Source organism: Monopterus albus, unplaced genomic scaffold (assembly GCF_001952655.1).
Source record: "Monopterus albus unplaced genomic scaffold, M_albus_1.0 scaffold170.1, whole genome shotgun sequence".
Classification (NCBI taxonomy): Eukaryota; Metazoa; Chordata; class Actinopteri; order Synbranchiformes; family Synbranchidae; genus Monopterus; species Monopterus albus.
This window is the reverse complement of record NW_018128050.1, coordinates 141707-164895: the sequence shown is the minus strand read 5'-3', so window position 1 is coordinate 164895 and position 23189 is coordinate 141707. Positions and strand designations below refer to the sequence as shown.

The following is a 23189-nucleotide window of genomic DNA, read 5'->3' as shown; positions in this document are numbered from 1 at the left end:
ATCTTATCAACGTTAATACAGCGGCGCTGTATTAACGGGTTACTTTAACCGATGCTGCTTCTAAAACCCCTTCAGGATATTTAACGCTCATTTATTTTAACTATCATTTTAACTGAAGTACTTCAGATATATGCGAGTTATTGCTCAACCATTGTAGTGTCGTTTAGCTAACCGCCCCGTCAGGAGGTCCACAGGCACATGTCAAACACATCGGTTCTCAGCCTACGGCAGCCCGCACGGTCGAGCCTACAAGGAAACAAACAAAAATAAGCAACGCCGTGCGCAAATAGCATTTCTCTCTATACAAACATTGTTTTTACATTTAACTTATAGGCAGACATCAAGTTAAACCGAGCAGCATCCGTTAGGTTTACTTTCCAACTGCTAACTTGTGGCTAATCGTGCTCCTTGTGTGTCTACCATCAGAAGTGATCCATCCAGTTGTTGTGGTCGGTAACAGTTAAACTCCCTTGGTGTGTAGCTACAGAATTAGCTACGTTATACGTAGTTAGCCGTCAGAACTGGAGATGTCGGGCAGCAGCGGCGGGTTCAGCTGGACGGTAGTGGTCCTGACCTGTCAACACAAGGACAGCGTCTACTCCTTCCAGAGGGGTGAGGATCATCTGCCTATTTTACGATCTCTGTCCGCTGCAGTGGCACTGTTCGGCCTGACGGTGGGGCTGATTGACAGAGATGATTCATTCGAACTTTATTGGCGCTGTAGTGATCATTCAATTAATCAGATAATCAACAGAAAAGTGCTTGTCAACTGTTCTGATAATTGAGGGGTTTTTTAAATATATTTTTTCATTTAAAAAGACGAAACAATTATTTGTCATATGTGAGGATATGATGCTTTTCTTTGTTGTAGGCCTCTATCTTTGGGTTTTGGACTGTTGGGTATACCAAAGTATTAACTGATTTATGCAGAAAATAAATTGTACTAAAATAATCGTTGAAGTGCCTTAAATGTCCGTTTGAAATGAAGAAACAAAACCTAACTTTAATTATTTTGACAGTGTACAGTTCACCTAATAATTGTTTTTTGGCAAATATGTCCCCAGTTCCGTATGCCTATTAAAACAAACATCAATTCCTTTTTTGCAGATTAGACATTACCACTCTTCTCTTCTTGTGTGTGTATGTGTGTGTGTCAGAGCTGGAGTTGCGGCAGCAGCGTGGTTCTCTCTCTCCGGTCACGTTGGTTTTGACGGTGCCGGACCGCCAGGAGCCACTGGGCAGCGGGGGGGCGACGCTGAACGCTCTGCTGGTCGCTGCTGAACACCTGAGCAACAGAGCTGGACACACTGTACGTTACACTGGAAACACACTGCTCTGACTGGGCTGCACTGGTCAAACTGGTGTACATGCTAGTAATGTTTAGACACAGTTTAGACTGGCCAGATGTTACTGGTTAGTCAGTTAACTAGGAACGGTCAATCTGGTCGGTTGCTGATAAAATAAAAATGGCTTCCAATAGTAAAAGTCCTGCATTCAGAATCCCACTTAGGTAATAGTCAGAAGTATTAGTAACAAAATGTACTCAAAGTACCAAAGGTAAGGGGCTCCTGTGGCCAATAAATGATTGTTAGATTATTGATCCTGAGTTGTCAAAGCTTCTGCAGCTTTTTCTGTTGGATTCTTTAAAGTTAAAAAATAATCAGCAAAATAACAGGTGACTCCAGCTTCCACAGAAACATACAGCATAAAATAACAACTCAGTAAAATGTAAAAGGAACTTGATGCCACATCTTCAGTTTTGCCTTTTAGGTTTGAAGTGTTTTCAGAAAGCTGCACTTTACCAGCTTGTAGGTCCAGTTGTATTTTGAATTCTTAATCCTCAAATTACTTTGTAACCACAGCTGTCAGAGAACTGGAGTAAAAAGTGCAGTGTTTTCCCTGTGGAGTGTAGTGAAGTATAAAATAGCAGAAAATGGAAAGTACCTCAGATTTGTACTTAAATGCAGCACCTAGTTCTTCTTACTACTCAGTACCAGTTGTAGATGACTTGTCCAGATCACTGAGACATGAATCGGTCAATAAAATGACAATCTAATGTGTAACATCCTGATACTTGTGACACTGGTGTGTTTTGGCCGGAGCAGCTGTACTTCCTGTGCTGTGCTTCTCAGGTGGTGACGGCTGATGTCCTGGACGATGCTCACATCCTCATCCTGCACACAGTGAGTCCTGCAGCGTGTGTGTTGGCCTTTGGTCTGGTGTTTCTCACTGCTCACAGCTGCTTTTCTTCTGCAGGGGCGAGATTTTCCCTGGAGCTCCTGCAGCCGTGCATTCTGCTGGCTGCCTCAGGAGGAGCCCGACCAGAGGGTCCAGGCTCCGGTCTGCTGTCTGGACCTGCTGCTGGACCGCCTCAGGAACCAGGTCTGCTCAGTCTGTGTCTGCTGGTCGGTTCTACACAGAGAGCGTCATAGTGATAAACTCAAACTTCTTACATTATAAAATAGTGACAGTGTACACACACACACACACACACACACACACACACACACAGACACAGATGTGGTTAAAAGTGTTGGTACCTTCTGCTTAAAGAGGAAAAGGGTTTCAGGTTTCTCTGAAATAAGTACAAACTGGATCCACTCTTCTCTGTTCCACGTTTAATAACACAGGCACGTTGCATTTGATTTTCTATACTGCTTCAGAGCTTTCCAGGATGAACAGAGCCAAGCTTTGTTCTGGTCAGGTATGAGGGTCCCGACACTTTTGGCCATGTCCATGAATTGTATAGACTACTGCTTGGAAACACTAGATGAGTATAACTGCATTGCTTTGTTGAACCACAGGTTGGATGTTTAGTTTCCTACAGACCATTTAGAAACGGTCGGTCTTGTCTTTGTGGCCCAGGTTTGTCCTGGTTCTCCTCCCGGTGTCTGGGTCTGCAGCACCGACACGATCTTCACCATACCTCGAGACTTTGGTTAGTGTGCTCCCACTTTTTACTGCCTACAGTAGTACAGCTACAGTACTCTAACTGTTAGAATACTACAAACAGTTCAGTATGCACTCAGTATCTACTCTCCCCCATTTTCAGTCTAGTAGTCTTAATCCTTTGTTAATTAGTCCACCAGTAACTGTAACAGTAATCCTGTTATGTTGACTCTCCAGCCATGGTTGAAATCAGTGACAGTAAAAACGCAGCTGAACTTAGTTTTGAAGCGCTGGCCCCTCGCAAGACACTGAGTGGTTACTAAGAAACAGTGCTTCTGACTTCACACTTTTCTTTCTGCTCTACCGGTTTCCTCTGCTGAGTGATTTTCCTGAATGGTGATGGGATCCTCATAGTTCTGCTGATCCATAGCGATTGCACTGCAGCTGTTTATTGATATGAACTAAGCATGAGACGGACAGTTGGTGTCAGCTTCAGAACAAACCTGATTTCACACATTTATTTAACACTTATTTTAATTGGACCAGCTACGGAGGGAGAACGGACCAGTGTCACACCCCACAACATTTATACAACCACAGCACACTCCAAGCGCTTTCACATTATTCGGCCATCCACCCATTCGCACTCACGCATTCACACACCGGTGACATCACCGGGAGCAACTGGGGTTCAGTGTCTTGCTCAAGGACACTTTGACATGTTGACTGGACAAGCCGGGAATCGAACTGCTAATCCTCCGGTTAGGAAACGACCCGCTCCTCCGGCTCCATAGAAAGGCGCTATACAGGTATAAGACCATTTACCACCCTCCGCCAATCAAATGCAAACAACGCCCCCAGCAGTGGAAGTCATGAAGTGACAGTTGGAGGCAGCAGGATGAACGAACTGTCAGAGCCATGAGCCTGTTTGATGCACATGAATAAACGTGCACCATTATGTGTTTATGTCCCTGTTTGTATGTGTGTTAGCTTTGTCGTGGGACGGCTTCTCCGGTGTTCGGGTTTTAGCCTTACCAGGTGACGTCTCCTACGCTGCCAATCACGGAGTCTACCTGTCCGACCCACAGGTGCCCATGTCATTCAGGCTAATGTCATTTCTTTTTCTACATGTCTTTATGTTGTTCATTGATTGTAAGTGTTGTTTATCACAGTAGGATTAATGAACATCCTTTGTAGCGTTAAATTGAGTCCAGTGAGGGACTGAAGGTGTGTTTGTTTTGTTTACAGGGTCAGGTCAGGGACATCATCTACAGAGGAACAAAGGAGCAGATTCAACAAGCTGTGATGCCTGATGGAAAAGTGCCTCTGGTATGTCGTCTTTCCTGCACTGAGCAGTAAAATCAAACGCACCGCTGATACCCAGTTCGAACATTAAAGGCAGATACTGGTGTTTTGGGCAGAAGCTGCTGGTGCGGTGTAATTTTAGAGCGATGTGTTTTCTAAAAGGGTCAGGGAACATGTTTCTGGAAACGCCTCCTCGCCTTGATTCGGGGCATGGCGTCACCCTCACCAGATCCAGGTCAACCTCTCTTCATGACTAACCAGTAAAATATTATTACCAAAACAGGCCCAGCTGCAGCCATAATTATTCCAATGTAAAACACCAACAGCTTCTTGTTTTACTTTAGAATAATAATCTTGTTGGTGGAAAGACAAACTCTGAACCTGCAGTAAGAAGCAAAAAAAAAAGGCTTTCTGGAAACCTAGACTTTATATTTGATGTTATATTTAATGTTCTGAGATGATATTCTCAGCTTGACGTCTCCTGTTTGTCTGTAGGTGTCAGGCCCGGTCTTCTTCAGCAGGTCTGTGTCAGAGAAGCTGTTGCAGACTCACGTCACTCCTCCTCTGGATGGCTGCACCTACCTGGGCCTGGACTCTGGAGCTCCACCCCTCCAGGTGCCTGTCTGTTTATGATGCATCAGATGCTTTAGAAGAGCAATGTGGAATTTTTTAAACTTGATTCCAGTATCTAAACTATGCACTGCTTGGTACTGATCATATGATGTAGAACAATACAGAGAGCTACTTCTGTATTTTTGCACATTGTAGCCCATTTATTGTCCAAACCGTGTGCTCTCACCGTTACTGCACAGTGCACACCGAGACGATTTAATGCCTTTTCATTCAGTAGTTTCTTCAGTAAATGTTTATATATGATCCCAGAGCAAGATGTTATTCATAAACCAAATACAACTGAATTTCTGTTTATATATTTCACAAAGAAGAAACAAAAATAAAAAGAGGAGAAACAGAGTCAGTCCCAGTTTCTTAACAGCTGGTAAGTCAACTCACAAAGCTGTTATTTCATTTATATCTTCTAATGCTTCTTCCTCTGAACTGAAAAACATTTTAATGGCCCTTTAAATAAATCTCCTGAGGAATCCACACAGACTCCACATACAGAAATACACATGGGTTTTAAAGGAGTCTGATGATTAAAGGATGCAGCCAATGATTCTGGTTCTTTGTGCTATTCCCCACAAAGAGACCAGCAGCACCAGTGAACGTGGTGTCCTCCCTGGTTCAGCTTATTGCTCTGTGCCATAGACCTCCACTGTTATCCACCAGTTATTAGACCCCCAGGTTTCCTCCTCAGCAAACACAGGAGGCCGTCTGTTTCCAGCAAACAGCTCCAACACGTCGCTCTGTGCAGACTCTGGTGGAGCAGCGTGACCAGAGCAGAGATCAGCGGCTCTGTCTCGCTGCAGACGTGACGCTGCTCTCAACCTGTGGAGCTGTTTTTGCTCATTTTCTGTTGGACTGCTGTTCTGAAATAAACCTGTATTCTCAGTTCATCTGTCTTGCTGTCGTTCCTCAGATCTCTCTCTTTCTGGACCTGCTGAAGTGTCTCTGCTCAGATCTGACTCAGGATCAGTTTGTGAGTGAGGAGAGAGCCGGCTGCAGTTCAGCTAATGGACCACAGGGGACAACAGTGAGGAGTGGCAGGACAGAGCTGTGGAGGATCCTCAGGGGGACTCCACTCAGGCTGGGTGGGTGTCTCCTGCTTCTGCTTTGGCTGTGTCCATATCCCAGGCCTCAGTGTTCAGCTCTGACCTTGTTGTGTTGCTGCTTCCCGTCCATGTGTGTCAGCACAATGTACCCAGCTCCGGTGTGAACACCACTGAGCTCCTAAACTGCCACACATGCACAGGTGTAACTGAAATGTGAGCCACGTGCACACGAGAATAACAACCAGGTAGTGTGTGTGAGACGTTCAAACTGCCCTGTTTCCTCCCAGACCGCTGGGTTATGATCTGTTCTGTCCAGTTTGGCCTGATCAGAAGCTTCTCCATAAACATTCACCACACGTGAAACGTCCTGGCCTGCTGGGTCTCATGTCGGACGGAGCTGACAGGCTGGGTCCATTAGTTTCATAATTGTACCAGTAACATAAGAGAAAAGGCCTGAATTATTCCAAAATGTCCTGTTGTCTTTCCTCCTCAGTGTATGTCCCCGGGGGTCACTACGACTATCTGAGCCTGTCTGGACAGCAGCATGTCCACCGCCTGACATGTGACTGGACACGCACAGACACTCTCTCTCACATCCAGGTGACACTTGGTTTCTCAGGCTTGACCTTTAAAATGTCCTCAGTCAGGTCCCCAGCAAACACAGAATCCCCATGAGCTGCTGTGTTCACTGCAGCCGCCATGGAGGAGCTCTGGGCAGCTGAAGCCTGAAGCAGTGAATTCTGGGGGAAAAAAATGCAGACTTGGGTAATTACAATAAATACTACATTTAAAAGGTTAAGTAAAACTGTGTCCAGCCTCACAGCTCTGGCTTTGATTACATTTGTAGTGAAATATTTTTATTTTTCACCTTTACATTTTCATTTGGTTGTCAAACCTTATTATAACAATAAATAACAAATGATGGTGATGTTTTAAAACAGTAAAATAAAATAATCACAAAATCAGTGAAATCTTATGTGTTACTTGGTTTTGTCAGTTTTTTGATTTTAACATCCAAAACAGCAGAAGCTCTGGTGTTCTACACTGTCTGAGCCCTGCTGCAGTACGGCGGCAGACGCAGCTGGATGAGGCCGCTACATGTTTGTGTCTCATCTCTCTCACTAACACATCTGGCTTCCTGTCCCCACTCAGAGAGAGAGTATGGTGAGTGAAGGCGGTCGAGTGATCAACAGTGTTCTGGAGGGAGACGTCACCGTGGCGCCTGGAGCGGTGGTGCAGCACTGCCACCTACAGGTCAGGAGGTTAACATATGGTTTAGCCAGTCACTGCAGCTTAAAGGCATGTGTCTCAGCCCTGCTGTGATCTCTGACCTCTGCAGGGTCCTCTGGAAGTCCTGTCAGGCTGTTTACTGTCTGGTCTGGAGTTACCAGCATCATCATGTATCAGACAGCTGAAACTGGCCAATAACATCATCGTCCAGGGACATCGGATCGAGCTGGGGGAGTTAAAGCTGAATGTTTACACGGTGATGGGAGCAGACGACGACCTGGAGGTGAAAAACACAAGACATGAAAACAGTTAATTCATTTACCAATAGAAAGTTCATGAAAAACAGTTCTGGTGTTGGAGGCGTAATAAAACAATCTCCTATACAGAGGACAGAAATCTGGTGTCGTCTGTGGCATGAAGCATGGATTTAACAAAATGAAAGACCTTTAATATATGTAGAGCACTTTACAGGAAGTAAAAGGGAAAACAGGAGATAAAAGAACGTTAGAAAAAGAAGCTAAAAAGGAAAAGTTTAATCTCTGATTTTCATCCTCCTGCTCAGGCCTCCTCTGATGACAGCGGTGCCTCCTTCCTCAACCAGAGGTGGAGCCTCTTCTACAGCAGGACAGGAATTCAGTAGGACTCACTCTGCTCATCACAGGATCTTTGACCTTTCCAAATGATTTTTGACTTCACATGCACTTTTATGGGTCATTGTCAGCCATTCTCTTTGTCTGGGTGATCATGTTTATTTTGTACTGTATAATTTTGCAATCCATCTCCTCTATCCTCATCATCTTCACCTTCATCTCTCTTTGTCTGCACTTCCTCTTCCTCGACTTTCCTCTTCTCTTCATCCTCCTCTCAGGCTGGAGGAGTTGTGGTTCAGCGGAGAACAGCACTCACTCCTGGGTGCTCGTCTTTTCCCGGTGCTCCACCCCAGAGCAGGTGCCGTTGGTCTGGAGGAAGGTGTCGGCTGGCTACTTGGGGGAGGTGGCTGCCTGCAGAGATGGAGGGAGGCGTGGAGGCTCTCTCTGAAGGATGTACTGTCCCTTACCCACCAGGAGGTGGAGCTGCAGTGGAGGGAGGAGCTGCTGTTCCTGGCAGGGAGGAGGCGAGTGTCTGATGCCTTGAGGAGTCGGACCGACGTGTGCCTTCTACCATGCTTCCGGGCGGCGGTGCTGGGTGGACAGCAGGGGGCGCTACTGGAAACACTAGACAAGAGTGAGTCGAACCATGTGCAATCACTGTATCATCTATGGGAGTAAGTCCATGTACCCAAGTACTCTCCTGTACTATGGTACTATTTTGAGGTGCTTCTACCTGTGTATGTTGTTTTCATGCCACTGTAAGGCGGGCAGACGCTGAGGGGATTTGGCCTGGTTTTAGCCCTGACTGATTTTGGAACAGGAGTTTCAGTGAGACCCGTTGTCGTTTGACGTGCAGTGTGAGCAGGGTTCTGACGCCTGATTAATTTCAGAGAAGGCAGCTGCAGACAAGATGGCGGGCTGGGTGGCCTTGGCAGGAAGTAGTCGATAGTAAGCAGAAGTTGTTACCTCGGCAGGGTTAGGGTTAATGTTAACTGAACCAGATTTCTCAGGCAACAGTTAGGCTGTTAATCAATGCACCTGAGCAGTCAGCTGGCTCATTATTTACCTATTGCTACTTCATCATCCTCACCTGCTCCTGATGGTGGTTTTAAGGTAAAACTGAAAACTTGAGAACATTCCCAACATGCCTCTGCACTTTCTGGAGCAGCTGTTCTCTTATACGTGTTGGATACTAGTGTTTAGAGAAACATCAGAGTCTCTTCCTGCTCTGTGACATTCCTGAGCCCTGTGCTCGCTCACTTTGCTCTTCGCTGGGGGGCTGGGCTTCAGCTGCACACGTCAGATTCATTCTGCCGTATCACAGAGTCAGCATCAGAGTTTACTTAGCAGACGGTGACGCAGGTGGTCAGGCTGCTCCGTCCATCAACCTGGACACACTCTGAAGAGTCACCCACTACAATGTTGCTTTAAGTATGCACATTTAAGGATATGGAAAATGACACCAGGCATAATGAACTTTCTCATCTTGTTTCAGTTGCAGCAGGAAGCTGGGAGCAGGAGGCGGAGTCAGGAGCAGAGTTGGGTGTGGCTGCTCGCTGCCTCCCCTGTATCGCTGAAGTGTTGGTGTGTATGGCGGGGGGCAGAGGAGGTCTGAGGAGTGGACCTGCTGCTAACGAGGCCTGGAGCGCCGCCTACTTCCTGTTGGAGGAGGGCGATCTGAGGGGCGGAGTCCACGCCCTCGCTGCACAGAGAGGACGCTGGCTCAGCAGGTGAACTTCACTCTGTGGGTTAATTCAGTACTGTGTTGGCTGCTGCAGACTGACCTGTGTTTCCTGCGACTGCCCCCCTCAGACCAGACCTGCTGGTCCGGGCCGCACGACACTATGAGGGTGCCGGACAGGTGCTGCTGCGACAGGCTGTGATGTCATCGCAGAGGTTCATTTCCATTGGCCATGGTGAAGTTCCGCCCCTTGGGGAATGGCAGAAAGTGGAGTGTCCGGCCAGATTGGACTTGGCAGGTAAGTCCAGTGGGAAACAAATCAAAATGGGGCGTTCGTGTGCAGTTCGCCAGGTTGGAGAAAAGTCTTTGAGCCTCTAACTTGTTTTACCCTGATGTTAAATCTCAGTTAACAGCCTCGTCTCTGTGCTTCAGGCGGGTGGAGCGACACACCTCCCATCGCCTTTGAGCATGGCGGTAGTGTGACCAACATTGCAGTGAAGGTTGATGGGAGGCGTCCTATTGGTGCCAGAGCCCGTCGCATCACGGAGCCTCGCCTCCTGCTGGTTAGCTTCTCCGGAGAGTGGGAAAATGGGGTTTCCACAGAGATGGTGTGTGACAGCCTGGATGACCTGAAGGACTGCTGTCAGCCTCACGCACCTGGTAGGAAGCTGAAGTACTGATGGCACTAAGCTGTTTCCAGCTCCATGAATTCAGCCCATGAGCTCGTGTACAACATTCATACAAAGAGTATTTCATAGAAGATGAAAGAGTGAAACCCATGAAGACATTTTACAGTAGAACCTAAGCAGAATATGTGATGCTGTAAGATAAAATCAATTTACTGCTGGAAGATTCACTGCAGCTGTGAACAGTCAAATCTAAAGACAGTGATAGAGAGGGACACTGACTGAAGATCATATCTGAGCATTAAGGCTTGAGATGGGGACGTAGTTTATGTTTCCTGTAAAAGAAACTGGGCTCATTTGAAATTAATTCTGCCTTAAATGACAAAGCTCTCGATCTGCACTTATTTACCCCACAGCCAGGCTCACTCGCGGATCTTGGCCATGAAGAATGATGAACTGTGTGTGTGTTACAGGAGCCCTGCTGAAGGCAGTGTGTGTGTGCAGTGGTCTGGTGTCCCTCTCCTCTCGCCAGTCTCTGGGGCAACAGCTGATGCAGAGGTGGGGAGGAGGGGTGGAGCTCCACAGCTGGTCAGTGCTGCCCACTGGATCTGGACTGGGTGAGAAACCAACCATCATGAAGGAGAGCAGGAAAACATGATGACATTTTCTCCTACAAACACTAAACCTGTCATAAGCTGCATGTCCACTATGGAAACCTAATGAGCGGTACACCCGTACTTCGGCCCACATAACCCTCCGGTTAGACTTGGACCATCCTGCTTTGTTTTTCCACTGATTTTTCCCTGTTCCGCTTTCTATTTAGAGGATGTAAGGGCTGCGCTCCTCTCTCTCACACACACACACACACACACACACACACTCCCATCTGAGCAGAGGACGTGGAGGGTCACTCCACAGTGCACCAATCAGCCAGTAACAGAGGCTGTAGGAGCCGTTTATCAAACAGCTGTTGCAGAAATGTGACGTCTTCACCGCTTTGCCCGTGGTCCACGCGTGGTCCCGTGGTCCTTAATCGTTTTACCTTGAAACCCTGTAATGCTAATGACTGAGACAAGATGCTCTGCGTGCACCCACCACCTCCCCCTGGTGTTCCTGATGTCTACCTCCTGAGAGGTGCTGACATTTAACTGATGGAGTGTGGCACCAAAGCAGGCGGAGGGCAGTAGAAACAAACGCAGGGCCTGGTACAAGCGTTACTGGGCTCAGCGCGTTCCTATAATGGAAAAACACGGACATCTGCTACAAATGACCAAAAACTACACCAAACAGATGTTTTTGTAAATGTTTAACTGGTCTCAGTTTATGTAAAACATGAGAACATTCAATAATTTACTTTTTTATTAGTTAACCCATCCATTCATTCTCTGCTGCAGATATTAGCATATGTTATGGTTATAAACAGCTGCGGCCTCCTGACAGACGTGTCATACACCTGCCAGTAAATCCATGCACATGGTAAACAGGTCTCTACCTGCTGCTCCTCTCTGGTGTGGGTCACTAGATGGCTGTTGTATTAAATCACATTCTGTTTGCTATTAAAATGCCATTAAAAGTCTTAAATTGAACTTGGTCAACCTGCAAAAACTGATCTAAGTATCATCAGAGTTCAGGCTTCTCTCTGCTTTAGTCTGTTGGCCCCCGACTGTAAGTATGTGACGAATGAAGATGATTAAAGCTGCAGGTTTTGTGTCTTTGCCATGTACATGTCCTCTGAGCATTGTTAAAGTTGGTCTGGTGGTGTGGGGGCCAGACACACAAGTCTCATCACCTGTCCTCCTGCAGGAACCAGCAGTATCCTGGCGGGGGCGCTGTTGGCTGCAGTGTACAGGTGCACAGGTCGAACCTACAGCACAGACTCCCTCATCCACGCAGTCCTCTACCTGGAGCAGATCCTCACCACAGGTCTGAGACCCTGGCCTCTGTGTTGTGTGGTGTAGAACTGCTGCACCTTCTCTGTCTGATGGTCCGTCTCCATTCAGTTTGTTGGTTCTGGGCCCAGGACAAAGACTCTCAGCACGAGAGACAGCACAGGTTCTGCTACCTATCCTTGTCCCCACTAGCTGCAGTTACCTCTTCTCTGACAAGTAGCTACACGTCACCTGCCTTCACTCCCAGAGACACTGCAACTCTCCTGCAGTTTCAGTACTATTGCACAGTGTGCTCCTGCTGGGGCTACAAGCCCTGCCCCCTTATTCAGTCCTGTCAGAGAAAGTCTGTTGTTCTGAAATGATATCATACAAAGTTTCTCACGCATGTGGTGCTGGGCTTAGCCATTTTCCCGCAGCAGCTATATATCCTCCCTGTGCTTCAAAAAGAGCACGTGACCCACATACATTGTCTCCAAACTCAGGTGTTTGAGTCTTGAACACTGCCATCAGTGTCGTGTGGGTGTGTTTCCAATGCAAGCTCAGTTCAGTGCCAGAATACATGGGAAAGATTAGTGTCCACACTCCCACGTGCCAGACTTGTATTCTTGTATTTCCTCTGATGCGGAACCTAAAAATATTTTTAAAAATTCCCAGCAGTGTTGTGTGCAGTCCAGAGGTCCACTGAAACCTCATCTGAGAGCTCCAGTATACACGAGTATCACACTCTCTGCTCATCCTTAGATACTATATGCAGGACACTGTTGGCAGTGGAATATCTGCACTGATCAGTACAAAGACTCATGTCCACTGCTGAAACCTTCTAAGTACATTGATTCATGTACTGTACAGTTTTAGGTACTGGTACATGTCAGGTGGACAGTATACTGTATGTTTACTACACTTAGCTGACATCTACACTGGTTACTTTGCAGATTAAGACTTTAAATCACAGATAGCCCCCCATGCAGGTGCACTGGGTCCAAGCACCACCGTGTTTGTGTTTTATCTGTCACTTTGTTCCTCCACTACTCTCTCATTTGCATGTTTAGGACAAACAGAGACAATGTGACTCGCAGTTTCCACTTGGATGATTTCTGAAGAGGTGCAGAGATGAATTTAGTTTAGTGCGTCCCAGTCTGACCTACCAGTAAGAGCTCATCTCCCAGCATGTCATCAACGTGGTCCAAATGAAAGATTTGGTTTTCTGCTTTACTCGGTGGAGCTGGTACCAACTAGAGACTGTATAGAAAGAGATATACACAGTCTATGCCACCAACTCTTGATCTGCTTTGTATACATTTTTGGCAAGTTCATCTCTTCTTCTCCTGCTGTTTTTTCTGCATCTTCTTCTTCTGCCCCTGCTGTCCAGGTGGAGGCTGGCAGGATCAGGTAGGAGGTCTGGTGGGTGGAGTAAAGGTGGGTCGTTCCCGACCGTCTCTGCCCCTGCAGGTAGAAGTGGAACGTCTCAGCCCACCAAAGGACTTTATGGTTTCTCTGGAGCAGCACCTGCTGCTGGTCTACACCGGCAAAACTCGGCTGGCTCGAAACCTGCTGCAGGTCAGGACCTGTCTCTCTAGTCTCGTTGCTAAGGTACACAGGTTTACAAGGAGCATTTTATTTCAGTATTACTCAGATTAAACGGGTCATGTAAACCTGTCAGTCTGAAGGAAAGTAACTTTTTCTGAAGGTTCACCTTTTTTAAAATAGGTGGTTTGAACCTTTAATGATCTTTTCTAAGTAGGAAAATAAATAAATGTGGTCTTTGTAATTCCGTTATATTTTCAGAACATCTTTACTAAAGCTCAGTACTAAACCAAAAGATAAGCTCCGTCTAAATGACAATGTCAGAGCAGCACGTGAAACCTCTCTCCTGCTCGTCACTAACTGCACCGAGATGTGTGTGTGTGTGTGTGTGTGTGTGTGTGTGTGTGTGTGTGTATGCAGAAAATGAAGGTAGATTTAAAGGTGACTTTGTGACCAGCAGCCAAATATCTGTAAGATCCAGTGTGACTAAGGAAACTCTGGTGAAACTTTAAATGGTTTTAGCTGGGATTGACAAGTGGTGAGCAAGTCGATGGTAAAGATCTGACAGTGAACGTAAACGAGGTAAAAGGCTCAGCTTAGAGTAGAAAACAGTGAAGGATGTTACCCACTGCAGAAAGCGTGACTGATTAGTGTGGAAGCCGGACCCAGTGTCTGACCAGTCTGACTAATGCTGCTGCTGCTGGTTTGGTCTGCAGGATGTGGTTCGTAGCTGGTACAGCCGTGTGCCGGCAATGGTCCAGAACGCCCAGCAGCTGGTGGCCAACTCGGAGGACTGTGCCAGAGCCTGTTCAGACGGTGAGGCCACTCAGCACAGCAGGGCCCATACAGCGAGATTCATACTGCAGAATCAGCTTCGTATACCAGAGACTCAGAAATACACTGGGTCAACATCCATGTACAGCGCCAGTGGTCACATTACACTGTAGCTTCTGTTTCTCTTTGATAACAACACAGAGCAGTTGCTGCTCAACACCAGCTGTTTCTCAGATTAACACAGAAGCATAAGTGAACACTTCTTCACAGCTAGTCTGCCGACACCATCTTTTGTCCAAAAATCACCAGCTGCATCCTGTAAAGGAAAACCTCAGCTGTCTGTGAAATGTAGTTCTTCTGCTTGGCCTGTCACTTCATCTTTTCCTGCATGTCCTAGGCCTTTCCCCAGACCTCAGACAGTAAGGAAATCCCTGTGTGTCCCCAGGCTGCCTGTCCACACTGGGTCAATGTCTGGACCGCTCGTGGCAGCAGAAGAAGCTGATGGCCCCTGGATGCGAGCCGGCCTCTGTGAGGGCCATGATGGAGGCCCTGAGGCCCCTGGTCGTGGGTCAGAGTCTGGCTGGGGCTGGAGGCGGGGGGTTCCTCTACCTGCTGACCCGTGAGCCTCGACAGCAGCAGGCGGTGCTGCAGGTCCTCAGCAACACGCCGGTAAGCGCCGTGATTACTGATGAATCAGCATTTCTACTTCTACTAGCTCACCACTGTCACACTGCAGCCTGCTGATTCGCTAGTGTTTCCACTGGACCACCGTGTTATGATTTATTTATCTGCTTTATGTGAACACATTCTTTTTGCACTTAACACTGGTTTTATGTACGGGCTCAGTGCTACTAGATGTGTGCACTGTAATGTCTCTTGTCCATGTCGAGCTGGATAGGACAGCTTATTATCATTATTATGACTGATACCACTAAAGCCATTCCCTAGTGGTTTTTCCAACTCAAACTCTTTGGTTACATCGGTGAATGGATCTCAGGTTTATACTGTGAAGCTGTAAACACAAGATCCTGCTGACATAGACATGGACACCAGGCATGATCCGTATCTGCTAGTTGTGGAAATATTTAGCTGACTGTTGGGTGACGGGTTTGTGTAGCTGTTTCTGGGAAGCTGCGACTGGTTGGTCAGTGCAGTGAATGATGGTTTGTTTCAGGGTCTGGGAGACTTCAGCGTTCACTCAGTGGAGCTGGACATGGACGGGATTACAGTGCTCCCACCATCCTGAGGAGACACACACACTGTCTGTGTTTTATAACCCAGGTGATGTTAAAGAAGTCAGGACGCTGCTCAGGTTCTGGTGTGTGCACATTCATAGCATGTAACAGACATTTATCCTTCAAACCGTTCAGTGTGGTTCAAACGCATGCAGGCCTGGATGAGACACATCGAGGCCCCACCCCTCTGCACTGGAGCGGGTCCCCCACACTGACAAACTGTGTCACCTATGCATCTCTGGTAGTTTAGCACCTATATCTTGTCATTTGGCATCTCTCAATGCAGTCACGTTGTGTCTTTCAGGTTGGTTGTTTCTTTTCACTTATTTTACTTCATTTTTAGTCACTTTACATCTTTGTGGTTGTTTTGGTTAAATTTTTTTTGTCTATTTCACATCTGTTTGTACTTGTTTAGCATCTCCTTTAGTTTTGTGCCTCTTTGTAATCATTCTGCATCTCTTTGTGGTTGTTTTGTATTTCTGCTCATTTTGTGCTGACAGTCACCTCAACAGATGCTCTGTGACCCATGGGCCCGTTCAGTAATCCATCCATGCCTTTAGGAATAGAAAACAACGCAGCATGTTTCTGAGAATCGGCAGCAGTGATTTAAAAGATCCATGAAGCCCAACATGTAGAAACATTAGAATGATCCAGCCAAACGGCTCCAGTCGGTCTGTAAGAGGTGACGCTGTGAACCCAGCGTGACAGGGGTCTGTGGTAGTGACGAGCTCGCTGTGACTTCTGTAGGAAGAGATAAACATATGTTTGGGTTCCTAATGTTTCTGTGTTCAGCTTTAGTAATGAACGTGAATGAAGGAGCCATGTCGCACGCTGCTCCGTCACTCAGACACCTTGCACTCTGTGTTTCTGCTGGGATAAAGGTTTGATTATGAAATGAACTGCAACAACTGTAACCAGCCTCTCAGAAAGTGTGGACACTGTTGGCTTTAAGAAGATGCCGGTCGTCTCAGTACAGAAGAAATGCTGTGTGTGTTACCAAGTTAATTTTCATAGTATGTGGAAAAGGAATCCTTTGTAACAAACCTGGAGTTTTAAGTTTTCTTGGGATTCAATGTACAAAATGTCAGAATGACAATTGTCCATCGCAAGTTGCCAGATATGAAGTTTTTCTTGATGTAATGAGCTGCAGCCAAAAGATGAAAGCACAGTATAATACAACACAAATAAGTGCAGAGTAATACTTTTTAATAAATCTGTTATCTAAAGTTTGTCTCATGTTCCTGTCAGTCTGCAACCATGGTACAAGCTGGCTGTTTTCAGCCAAACAAGAGTCGCACTCTGAGGAAAAGGACAAATAACATTTAGCAGTAGGAAACAGCTCAAGATGTTTAATGCTGGTACGCGGTATCAGGCAGCTTCAAACCAAGCCCCTCAGTGTCAGCCTGTGAGAAAATCTGATCTCGGACATGAGTCTTTATTTCCCAGCGACCACAGACAGCTGGTCTCTGATGCGTCCCAATCCGTCCAGTATGGTGTCCAGAGACTCCCTGCTCAGTTCCACTGTCACCGTGGAAACCGACTCACCGTCCGCTGACGGACTGGCATCCTCCATCTGAAACCAGCAGGTCACACAGGGAGCAAGGTGAGTGGGGTTCAAACATTAGAAGGAGCAGAAACACGGGGCTGGGGCGTCTGGCTTGTTAGAATTTATGAAGTTAATTAACTGGTGGATTTGTACTGGACGGTGTGGGTCTAACATTCTGCCCCCTTCATGTGCAGGGGGTGGGCACCAATTCTAAAAGTTCCCAGTATAACACTGCAAACTACCACCTCTCTGTCAGTGTTAGTCTGGACTGTAAGCACAGAACAAATGGCAGAGCTGTTACATGTTCCTGGTGTGCCTAATGGAGTGGACACTGGCTGTATCGCAGAGTGTGGTTCAGGTTTGTACCCACCTCGAGTTGAACCAGGCAGGTGGGGATGGACATACGACTGACGGAGTCCGAACCGGTCACCATGTCCACTCTCCAGTTCAGCTCCTTAAGTAGGGGGAGGGAGGCTGTGCACACACACACACACACAGAGTTCAGAGACATACACAGCAGCCATACATGAAGATGTCAAGGGTAAAATACAGTTTTATGCATAAATTTGGGTAAATTTCATGTTTAGTATTTCCCTGTTTTTGAAGTGAAAGGTAAATCCAGCTCCTGCAGCAAACACAGGAGAGCTTCAGTTTTGTCCTCAGCTCAGCGGACATGCAGTTTGATCTGAAACCTTTCTTGGTCTTCCACATCCTGACTCCCACTGTTTCTAATGACACACTGAACAGTAGAAATTTCAGCTTCACATTCAGATCCTCCGCCAGCTGCTTGGAGGAGCCCATGGTTGACGAGTTGGAGTTTATCACCAGCTGAAACTTCCTAACCATGGCTCTTCATCTGCCTTACAATGTCCTAATGAGTAAATTAAGTCCTAAGGAGTTAATGAAGCTCTGAGTGTTTCTAGGGTAGAAGGGTGTCCAAACTTCTGAAAACTCTAAAATGAAATGTACTCACTCTGATTACTGGGAGCTTCTGTCCTCCATGTTGAACTGAAAAACACCAGAAGGAGAGTTATGTTAGCTGGGTTACATTTAATCATTTATGTACCAGTGCATAACTTAGGTTCCCCCCACATCAACCAAACAAAGTGATAGGAGTCCATGACAAGTCCAGAAATGCAGGAGGTAGAACAGGACATGTGACACTGACTCTTGTTAAAGCCAGTCAGGTCAAACTGCATAATTGTTTGTGTGGTATTAACTTCAGTATAGTCTTTGTTTATATTTGTGACTTGGATAAAGATGGATCACATTTTATGACCAATTCATGTAGAAAACCAGGTGATTCCTAATGGTTCTCTGACCTTTTCTTGCAACTGTATGTTTTTAAATTAACTCATTTTTATATTTGCCAAATTAGTTTAGTCAAGTAGTTGAGCTACTTTATCACAAACCTGCAGATACAGCAGGTGACAGCTGAGAAGACAGACCACCACCCAGCAGGGGTGAGTCTCCAGAGCAGCATCAGGTCTCCTTTGTCGGAGGAAGACACATCCTCCTTACAAACCAAATTCCCTCACTGTGTCCAACCCGCTGTGTCAGACCAGCTGTGTCGTCCTCATGAAGCCATTCAGCGACCTACAGCTGCAGCCATGAGTCAGTTCACTGGTAGAAAATGAACCTCAGCTATTTAGAAGCAACAGTCACCGACATGTTCTGGTTCCACCTTCTTTAATGTGAGGAGCTGATGCTTTTCTTTGTCAGACATGAGAATCAGCTGAGTCTCTGTGGATCTGCTGGTTGGACACAGCAAGACATGTGGAGACGCCACCTTTGGCTCTGGAGAGTCACAGTGGGACTTCTTACCAGTGTCTGACATTCTGGGGATAAACTGATCAATCAGATCATCAGGATGATGATCGGCTGTTTGATCAGTGACCCCACTGGTTGGGTTTCCAATCAGTCAGGAGGCTTCTCTGTCACTGTGTTTCCTTCTGTACTACTGACATCTTTAAAAATGACTCGTGTGAAAGGTAGCAATGTGATTCAGTCAGCAGAGAAATCTGTGGTGCTGACCTGTTTTCCAGTAGGATCTTGGTGATCAGGTTCTTCAGACTAGAGTGGAAAGATTCAGGGAAAAGAGCGAGGATCTGCTCCGGGGAGCTGAGGTTGTAGAAGAGGACGTGATGAGACAGAAGGTGGAGAGACTGGACCAGCTGGAGAAAAGACACACAGCACAGGTTCAAACGGGAAGCTTCTCTCGTCTGTGTGCTGGGTGGTCTAACATCTCTGCACACACCTTTCTACTTCTGTGTCTGACATACGCATCCACCAATCCGACCCTAAAACAGATCTGCACCCTCCAAGGGGTGAGAACTGGTCAGCCTGTTCTCACAACGATGGTCACGTTTGTCCACACACTCACACAGACCCGGGTGGGTGTTACCTGTGCAGCCTGGGCAGCAGGGATGTCGAATGCTGCTGCTGTGGTCTCTGCCAGTCGGCGACTCGGATCTCTGTGACTCCGAACACAAACGTCTCTCACGGCATCTTTGGATGGAGCCTGAGGAGACAGGAGCTGAGAGTCAACAACAACAAGTGGTCAGCTTGAATTTAAGCAACCAGCCGAGTCAACCACACCTTCCACCATAAACCATTAGTGGATGAAGTGATTAGTCGATCGACAGAAACCCCAAATGTTTATGTAATCAACTCATACATCTTCTGAAATATTCAGCTTCATTACTCAGAAAACAAAAACATGTTTTATTTCACATGCTAGGGCTTAAAACAGGAGATACTGTTGGTTAGTACCTTTAGAAGAAGCTGTAAGTTGCTGAAATCTTCGCTGGACACAGAAGCTGCCATGTTGACACGTGACGTCATCTGTGAATCATGTGATAGAAGGGTGCTAGTACTGCTCATGGGAAATGAAGTTAGTGATGGCCCTATCACACCCGAGGCTCCGACACATGCCTGGTAGCTCATAAAGCAATTGTTTCGAACCACTGCACCGAGGCGTGTTTCGCTCACGTGACTAGTGACGTTTGAATCACTTGAGGGACGTCCAAAGTACTGGATCACTTTGGATCCAGTGTATTCAGAGATAGGATATCCCTATTTAGTGGCGTTCATTTGAATCTGTCTTTGCAGAGTAGGTTGGTTAGTTGCTTTGAGAGTTAGTAGTGTTGTAGCAGATTGTGTATTTAGTGGAAAATCACTGTAGATGGAGAGATAGATCAATAGATAGCTAGATAGTAAGTTACATAGAGAAATAGATCATAGTTACATAGCTAGATAACAGTAGATAGATATAGTTACATAGATAGTCCTAAATGACGTTAGATATTGATAAGATATAGATATATTACATATATAGATAACATATATATAGATATATTGCATATATAGTTACCCAAACCTCTATGAATTATCCAAGCATTTCCTGTGTACCTCAGCCTCATCTGTGCCATTTGAACGGGTATGGACTTTGGCAAAGTTTGTTTTGGGGTTCATTGGTAAAGAGGTTCATGGGTATGTGGGTAAAGAGGGTGTGCTTGAAGAACAGGGCAGTGGGTGTGCTTGTGTAACTGTTTATGAGTGTTTATTGAGAAATAACAGTATATCCACAGTTTTCAGACACAAGCGGTTTCTCCTTTTACAGACTATTTCCCCAGCCTAGAAAAAAACCCGTTCACATGGCACAAATGAGGCTGGGGTACACAGGAAATGCTTGGATAATTCATAGAAGTTTGGGTAACTATATATGCAATATATCTATATCTATATATATATCTTATCTATATAGGTAATATACCTGTATCTTATCTATATCTAATGTCATTTAGGACTATCTATGTAACTATAGCTATCTACTGTTATCTAGCTATGTAACTATTATCTGTTTCTCTATGTAACTTACTATCTAGCTATCTATTGATCTCTCTATCTACAGTGATTCTCCACTAAATACACAATCTTCTACAACACTACTAACTCTCAAAGCAGATTCAAATGAACGCCACTAAATAGGGATATCCTACCTCTGAATACACTGGATCCAAAGTGATTCACATGACAAACCGAACCAATCAACTGATTCACCTGACGTCCGACGAACCCAACTACTTCAGACGTCCCTCAAGTGATTCAAACGTCACTAGTCATGTGAGCAAAACACGCCTTGGTAAAGTGGTTCGAAACAATCGCTTTATGAGCTACCACGCATGTGTCGGAGCCTCGGGTGTCATAGGGCCATCACTATATGTACCGGAAACAAATTCCTTGTGTGTAACATGCTTGGCCAGTAAAGGCGATTATTATGTCACATTTATAACACATGAAGGCAGCAGGTAATTTAAAAAGCTAATCTGAAATAAATTGATGAAATAAAATAAGTACGTCTGTAATAATAAGCCGAAATGTAACCGCAGAGGCATGACTGGTAGCAAATAGCAATAAAACAGTTTTTAACAATAATAAATCATAACACCCCCTAAGAGCCTATGCTGACAAAATAGTTATATCACACTTTAGTTTTTGTTTGTTTGTTTGTCTTCTTGAACGGTTAATGTTGACGTTTTGTGTTCCTTTTGTGCTCATTTTGTGTCTCTTTGTGGTTGTTTCATTTGTCTTTTTTGTTGTTTGGCCTCTGTAGTTGTTTTGAGACTCTGTGGTTTTGCTTCTCTTTGTGTATGGTTATTTGATTTTCTAACAAGAAGCTTGCAGGTACTACAAACTGAAGCCCTGGGCCATCCGTCCACAATAACAAGTGATATTTTTTCCAAGTGTAAATCCTGATTTAGCTCAATGGTAAAGTGGGATAGTGTCCAGTACAGTACATTGTTGTTGTAGTTTGACCATCCGACCGACAGGCGGCGCGCGAGCAGCAGGAAGTTTCTGTGCTACATTTCCGCCTGTGGATTGAAACCTCCACCGGAAGACTGTTCGTCCTCTTCTACCAGGCCGATCCAACATGGTGGGTGGTTTTAAACGTCTACTTGAACGATCTAACATGATCCTCGCGTTTTAATCACTTATGTTGCCCGATAATCTCATCCATGGAGACCGGACTGTTTATTATAACAGTTGTTTGCAGTATTAATATTTAGATGGTACAGTTGAGCGTTTTATTTTCTGTATTGTCATGTAGTGCTGAAGGTAACGGCGAAAGCGGAGCGAAGTGGTTTTCAAGCTGATGGAAGTCGGTGTTTATTCATGTTTTATCGGTTTAATTAACCAGAAAATGTAGAATAACATTACTCCTTTGTGTGTTTTGTTTTAGCTAGTTAAGGCGGTTAAATTGGTATCAAATGTCAGTCATCCTTAGTTAGCTTTGCAATGCTAAACCGGGGTTAGCTTGTCTCTGTTGAGCGTATCTTATGCTTCCCCCGGAGGCTGTGCAGAGGGTCAGTTATCGGCAATTGCTTCTGTTGAAAACTAGTCATAATTAACGTTGGTGTGTTCCTGTTGAAACTGTAAAGAGATCGCTTGTAGAATTTAATATTTTATAGGCGAAATGGCTTGGTGCAGGTAGGCAGCCGCCGTTCTGGTTCATCTCAGTAAATGACACTTGAGATGAAAATATCTGCTGGATTTAGGATGTGGAGCTCCACATTTAAACGTCTGGAGCTAATATTTTAACATCTGTGCATAAGAACGTAATGATAATTTAGGTTTGACCAGTGCTACTTCGTTTAGAAAGAATCTAAACTCGTGAAAATTCAGGTGGGTTAGTTTCATAGCTTGGTTATAATTTTAGTGGCGAGAGAGTTAGAGCTGTGGATTTGTTTCTGTTTTACTGTGCATTAACTGAAGATACATGCAATGATCCATTCATAAGCACATAGTTGTTTCTGTCTTAATAGTCTGACAGTTACAATCTCGCGGCTCCATTTGTAATGTGCACATCTGCAGGGACGAGTCAGGACCAAGACGGTGAAGAAGGCCGCTAGGGTCATCATCGAGAAATACTACACCCGGCTGGGCAATGACTTCCACACCAATAAGAGGGTGTGCGAGGAGATTGCCATCATCCCCAGCAAGAAGCTCCGCAACAAGATTGCCGGGTGAGTGCAGGCATTTGCCTTCAGCATCTTCCTCCCTGTATCGAAAGTGATCATGGCATCCTGTAGCCAGGTCATTGATAGTACAGGAAGATTATCAGCAAGCCTTTCCCGTGTTTGAAGGAGCATCAGTTTCTATCAGACCCTGGCGCTTGCAGACATTTCAGTAACATCTGGTGTAAATATGATTAAACCATCAATACCTCT

General features: G+C 45.7%; 3 protein-coding genes across 7 annotated transcripts in view; 2 read left to right on the top strand and 1 right to left on the bottom strand.

Moving 5' to 3' along the window:
• The first annotated feature begins 243 nt into the window (after nucleotides 1-243).
• Nucleotides 244-16477, top strand: fcsk (fucose kinase). 3 transcript variants are annotated; one of them, XM_020615820.1, is made up of 25 exons: nucleotides 244-612; nucleotides 1158-1309; nucleotides 2133-2183; nucleotides 2257-2382; nucleotides 2866-2938; nucleotides 3880-3977; nucleotides 4138-4218; nucleotides 4690-4809; nucleotides 5732-5903; nucleotides 6358-6464; nucleotides 7017-7118; nucleotides 7204-7377; nucleotides 7657-7730; nucleotides 7963-8318; nucleotides 9180-9414; nucleotides 9497-9663; nucleotides 9798-10025; nucleotides 10465-10608; nucleotides 11795-11914; nucleotides 13250-13437; nucleotides 14121-14220; nucleotides 14624-14847; nucleotides 15353-15459; nucleotides 15549-15717; nucleotides 15914-16477. In XM_020615820.1, the coding sequence occupies exons 1-23, from the start codon at nucleotides 528-530 to the stop codon at nucleotides 15422-15424; spliced, it is 3249 nt and encodes a 1082-aa protein (XP_020471476.1). In that variant the 5' UTR covers nucleotides 244-527; the 3' UTR covers nucleotides 15425-15459; nucleotides 15549-15717; nucleotides 15914-16477. The 3 variants fall into 3 exon arrangements, with proteins under 3 accessions (XP_020471476.1, XP_020471474.1, XP_020471477.1); XM_020615818.1 differs by having other exon boundaries at nucleotides 15353-15717; XM_020615821.1 differs by lacking the exons at nucleotides 244-612; nucleotides 1158-1309; nucleotides 2133-2183; nucleotides 2257-2382; nucleotides 2866-2938 and having other exon boundaries at nucleotides 3967-4041; nucleotides 15353-15717.
• A 143-nt stretch (nucleotides 16478-16620) lies between these two features.
• Nucleotides 16621-19891, bottom strand: commd9 (COMM domain containing 9). The gene is made up of 6 exons (XM_020615824.1): nucleotides 19732-19891; nucleotides 19364-19480; nucleotides 18994-19133; nucleotides 17933-17967; nucleotides 17330-17433; nucleotides 16621-16986 (listed from the first exon to the last, which is right to left on the bottom strand). The coding sequence occupies exons 1-6, from the start codon at nucleotides 19840-19842 to the stop codon at nucleotides 16849-16851; spliced, it is 645 nt and encodes a 214-aa protein (XP_020471480.1). The 5' UTR covers nucleotides 19843-19891; the 3' UTR covers nucleotides 16621-16848.
• A 1904-nt stretch (nucleotides 19892-21795) lies between these two features.
• Nucleotides 21796-23189, top strand: part of zgc:114188 (40S ribosomal protein S17-like) — a 4511-nt gene continuing 3117 nt past the window's right edge. The window contains exons 1-2 of one of the 3 annotated variants that reach the window (XM_020615826.1): nucleotides 21796-21895; nucleotides 22834-22985. In XM_020615826.1, coding sequence (XP_020471482.1) covers nucleotides 21893-21895; nucleotides 22834-22985 — 155 coding nt within the window. In that variant the 5' untranslated portion in view covers nucleotides 21796-21892. Of the gene's footprint in view, nucleotides 21896-21944; nucleotides 22032-22096; nucleotides 22121-22833; nucleotides 22986-23189 lie in introns of those variants that run through there. The other 2 variants (XM_020615827.1, XM_020615825.1) reach the window with 2 other exon arrangements.

What these genes read in the sequence shown, in the direction of transcription:
- commd9 (XM_020615824.1), bottom strand. Translation starts at nt 19,842, where the DNA reads ATGAGCAGTACTAGCACCCTTCTATCACATGATTCACAGATGACGTCA. An exon ending in ACTTACAGCTTCTTCTAAAG is followed by an intron (nt 19,481 to 19,731) that starts GTACTAACCAAC and finishes CTGTCTCCTCAG; the next exon opens with GCTCCATCCAAAGATGCCGT. An exon ending in CCTGCCTGGTTCAACTCGAG is followed by an intron (nt 16,987 to 17,329) that starts GTGGGTACAAAC and finishes TGCTGGTTTCAG; the next exon opens with ATGGAGGATGCCAGTCCGTC.
- fcsk (XM_020615820.1), top strand. Translation starts at nt 528, where the DNA reads ATGTCGGGCAGCAGCGGCGGGTTCAGCTGGACGGTAGTGGTCCTGACC. An exon ending in CTGGAGCTCCACCCCTCCAG is followed by an intron (nt 4,810 to 5,731) that starts GTGCCTGTCTGT and finishes GTCGTTCCTCAG; the next exon opens with ATCTCTCTCTTTCTGGACCT. An exon ending in AGGTCCTCAGCAACACGCCG is followed by an intron (nt 14,848 to 15,352) that starts GTAAGCGCCGTG and finishes GGTTTGTTTCAG; the next exon opens with GGTCTGGGAGACTTCAGCGT.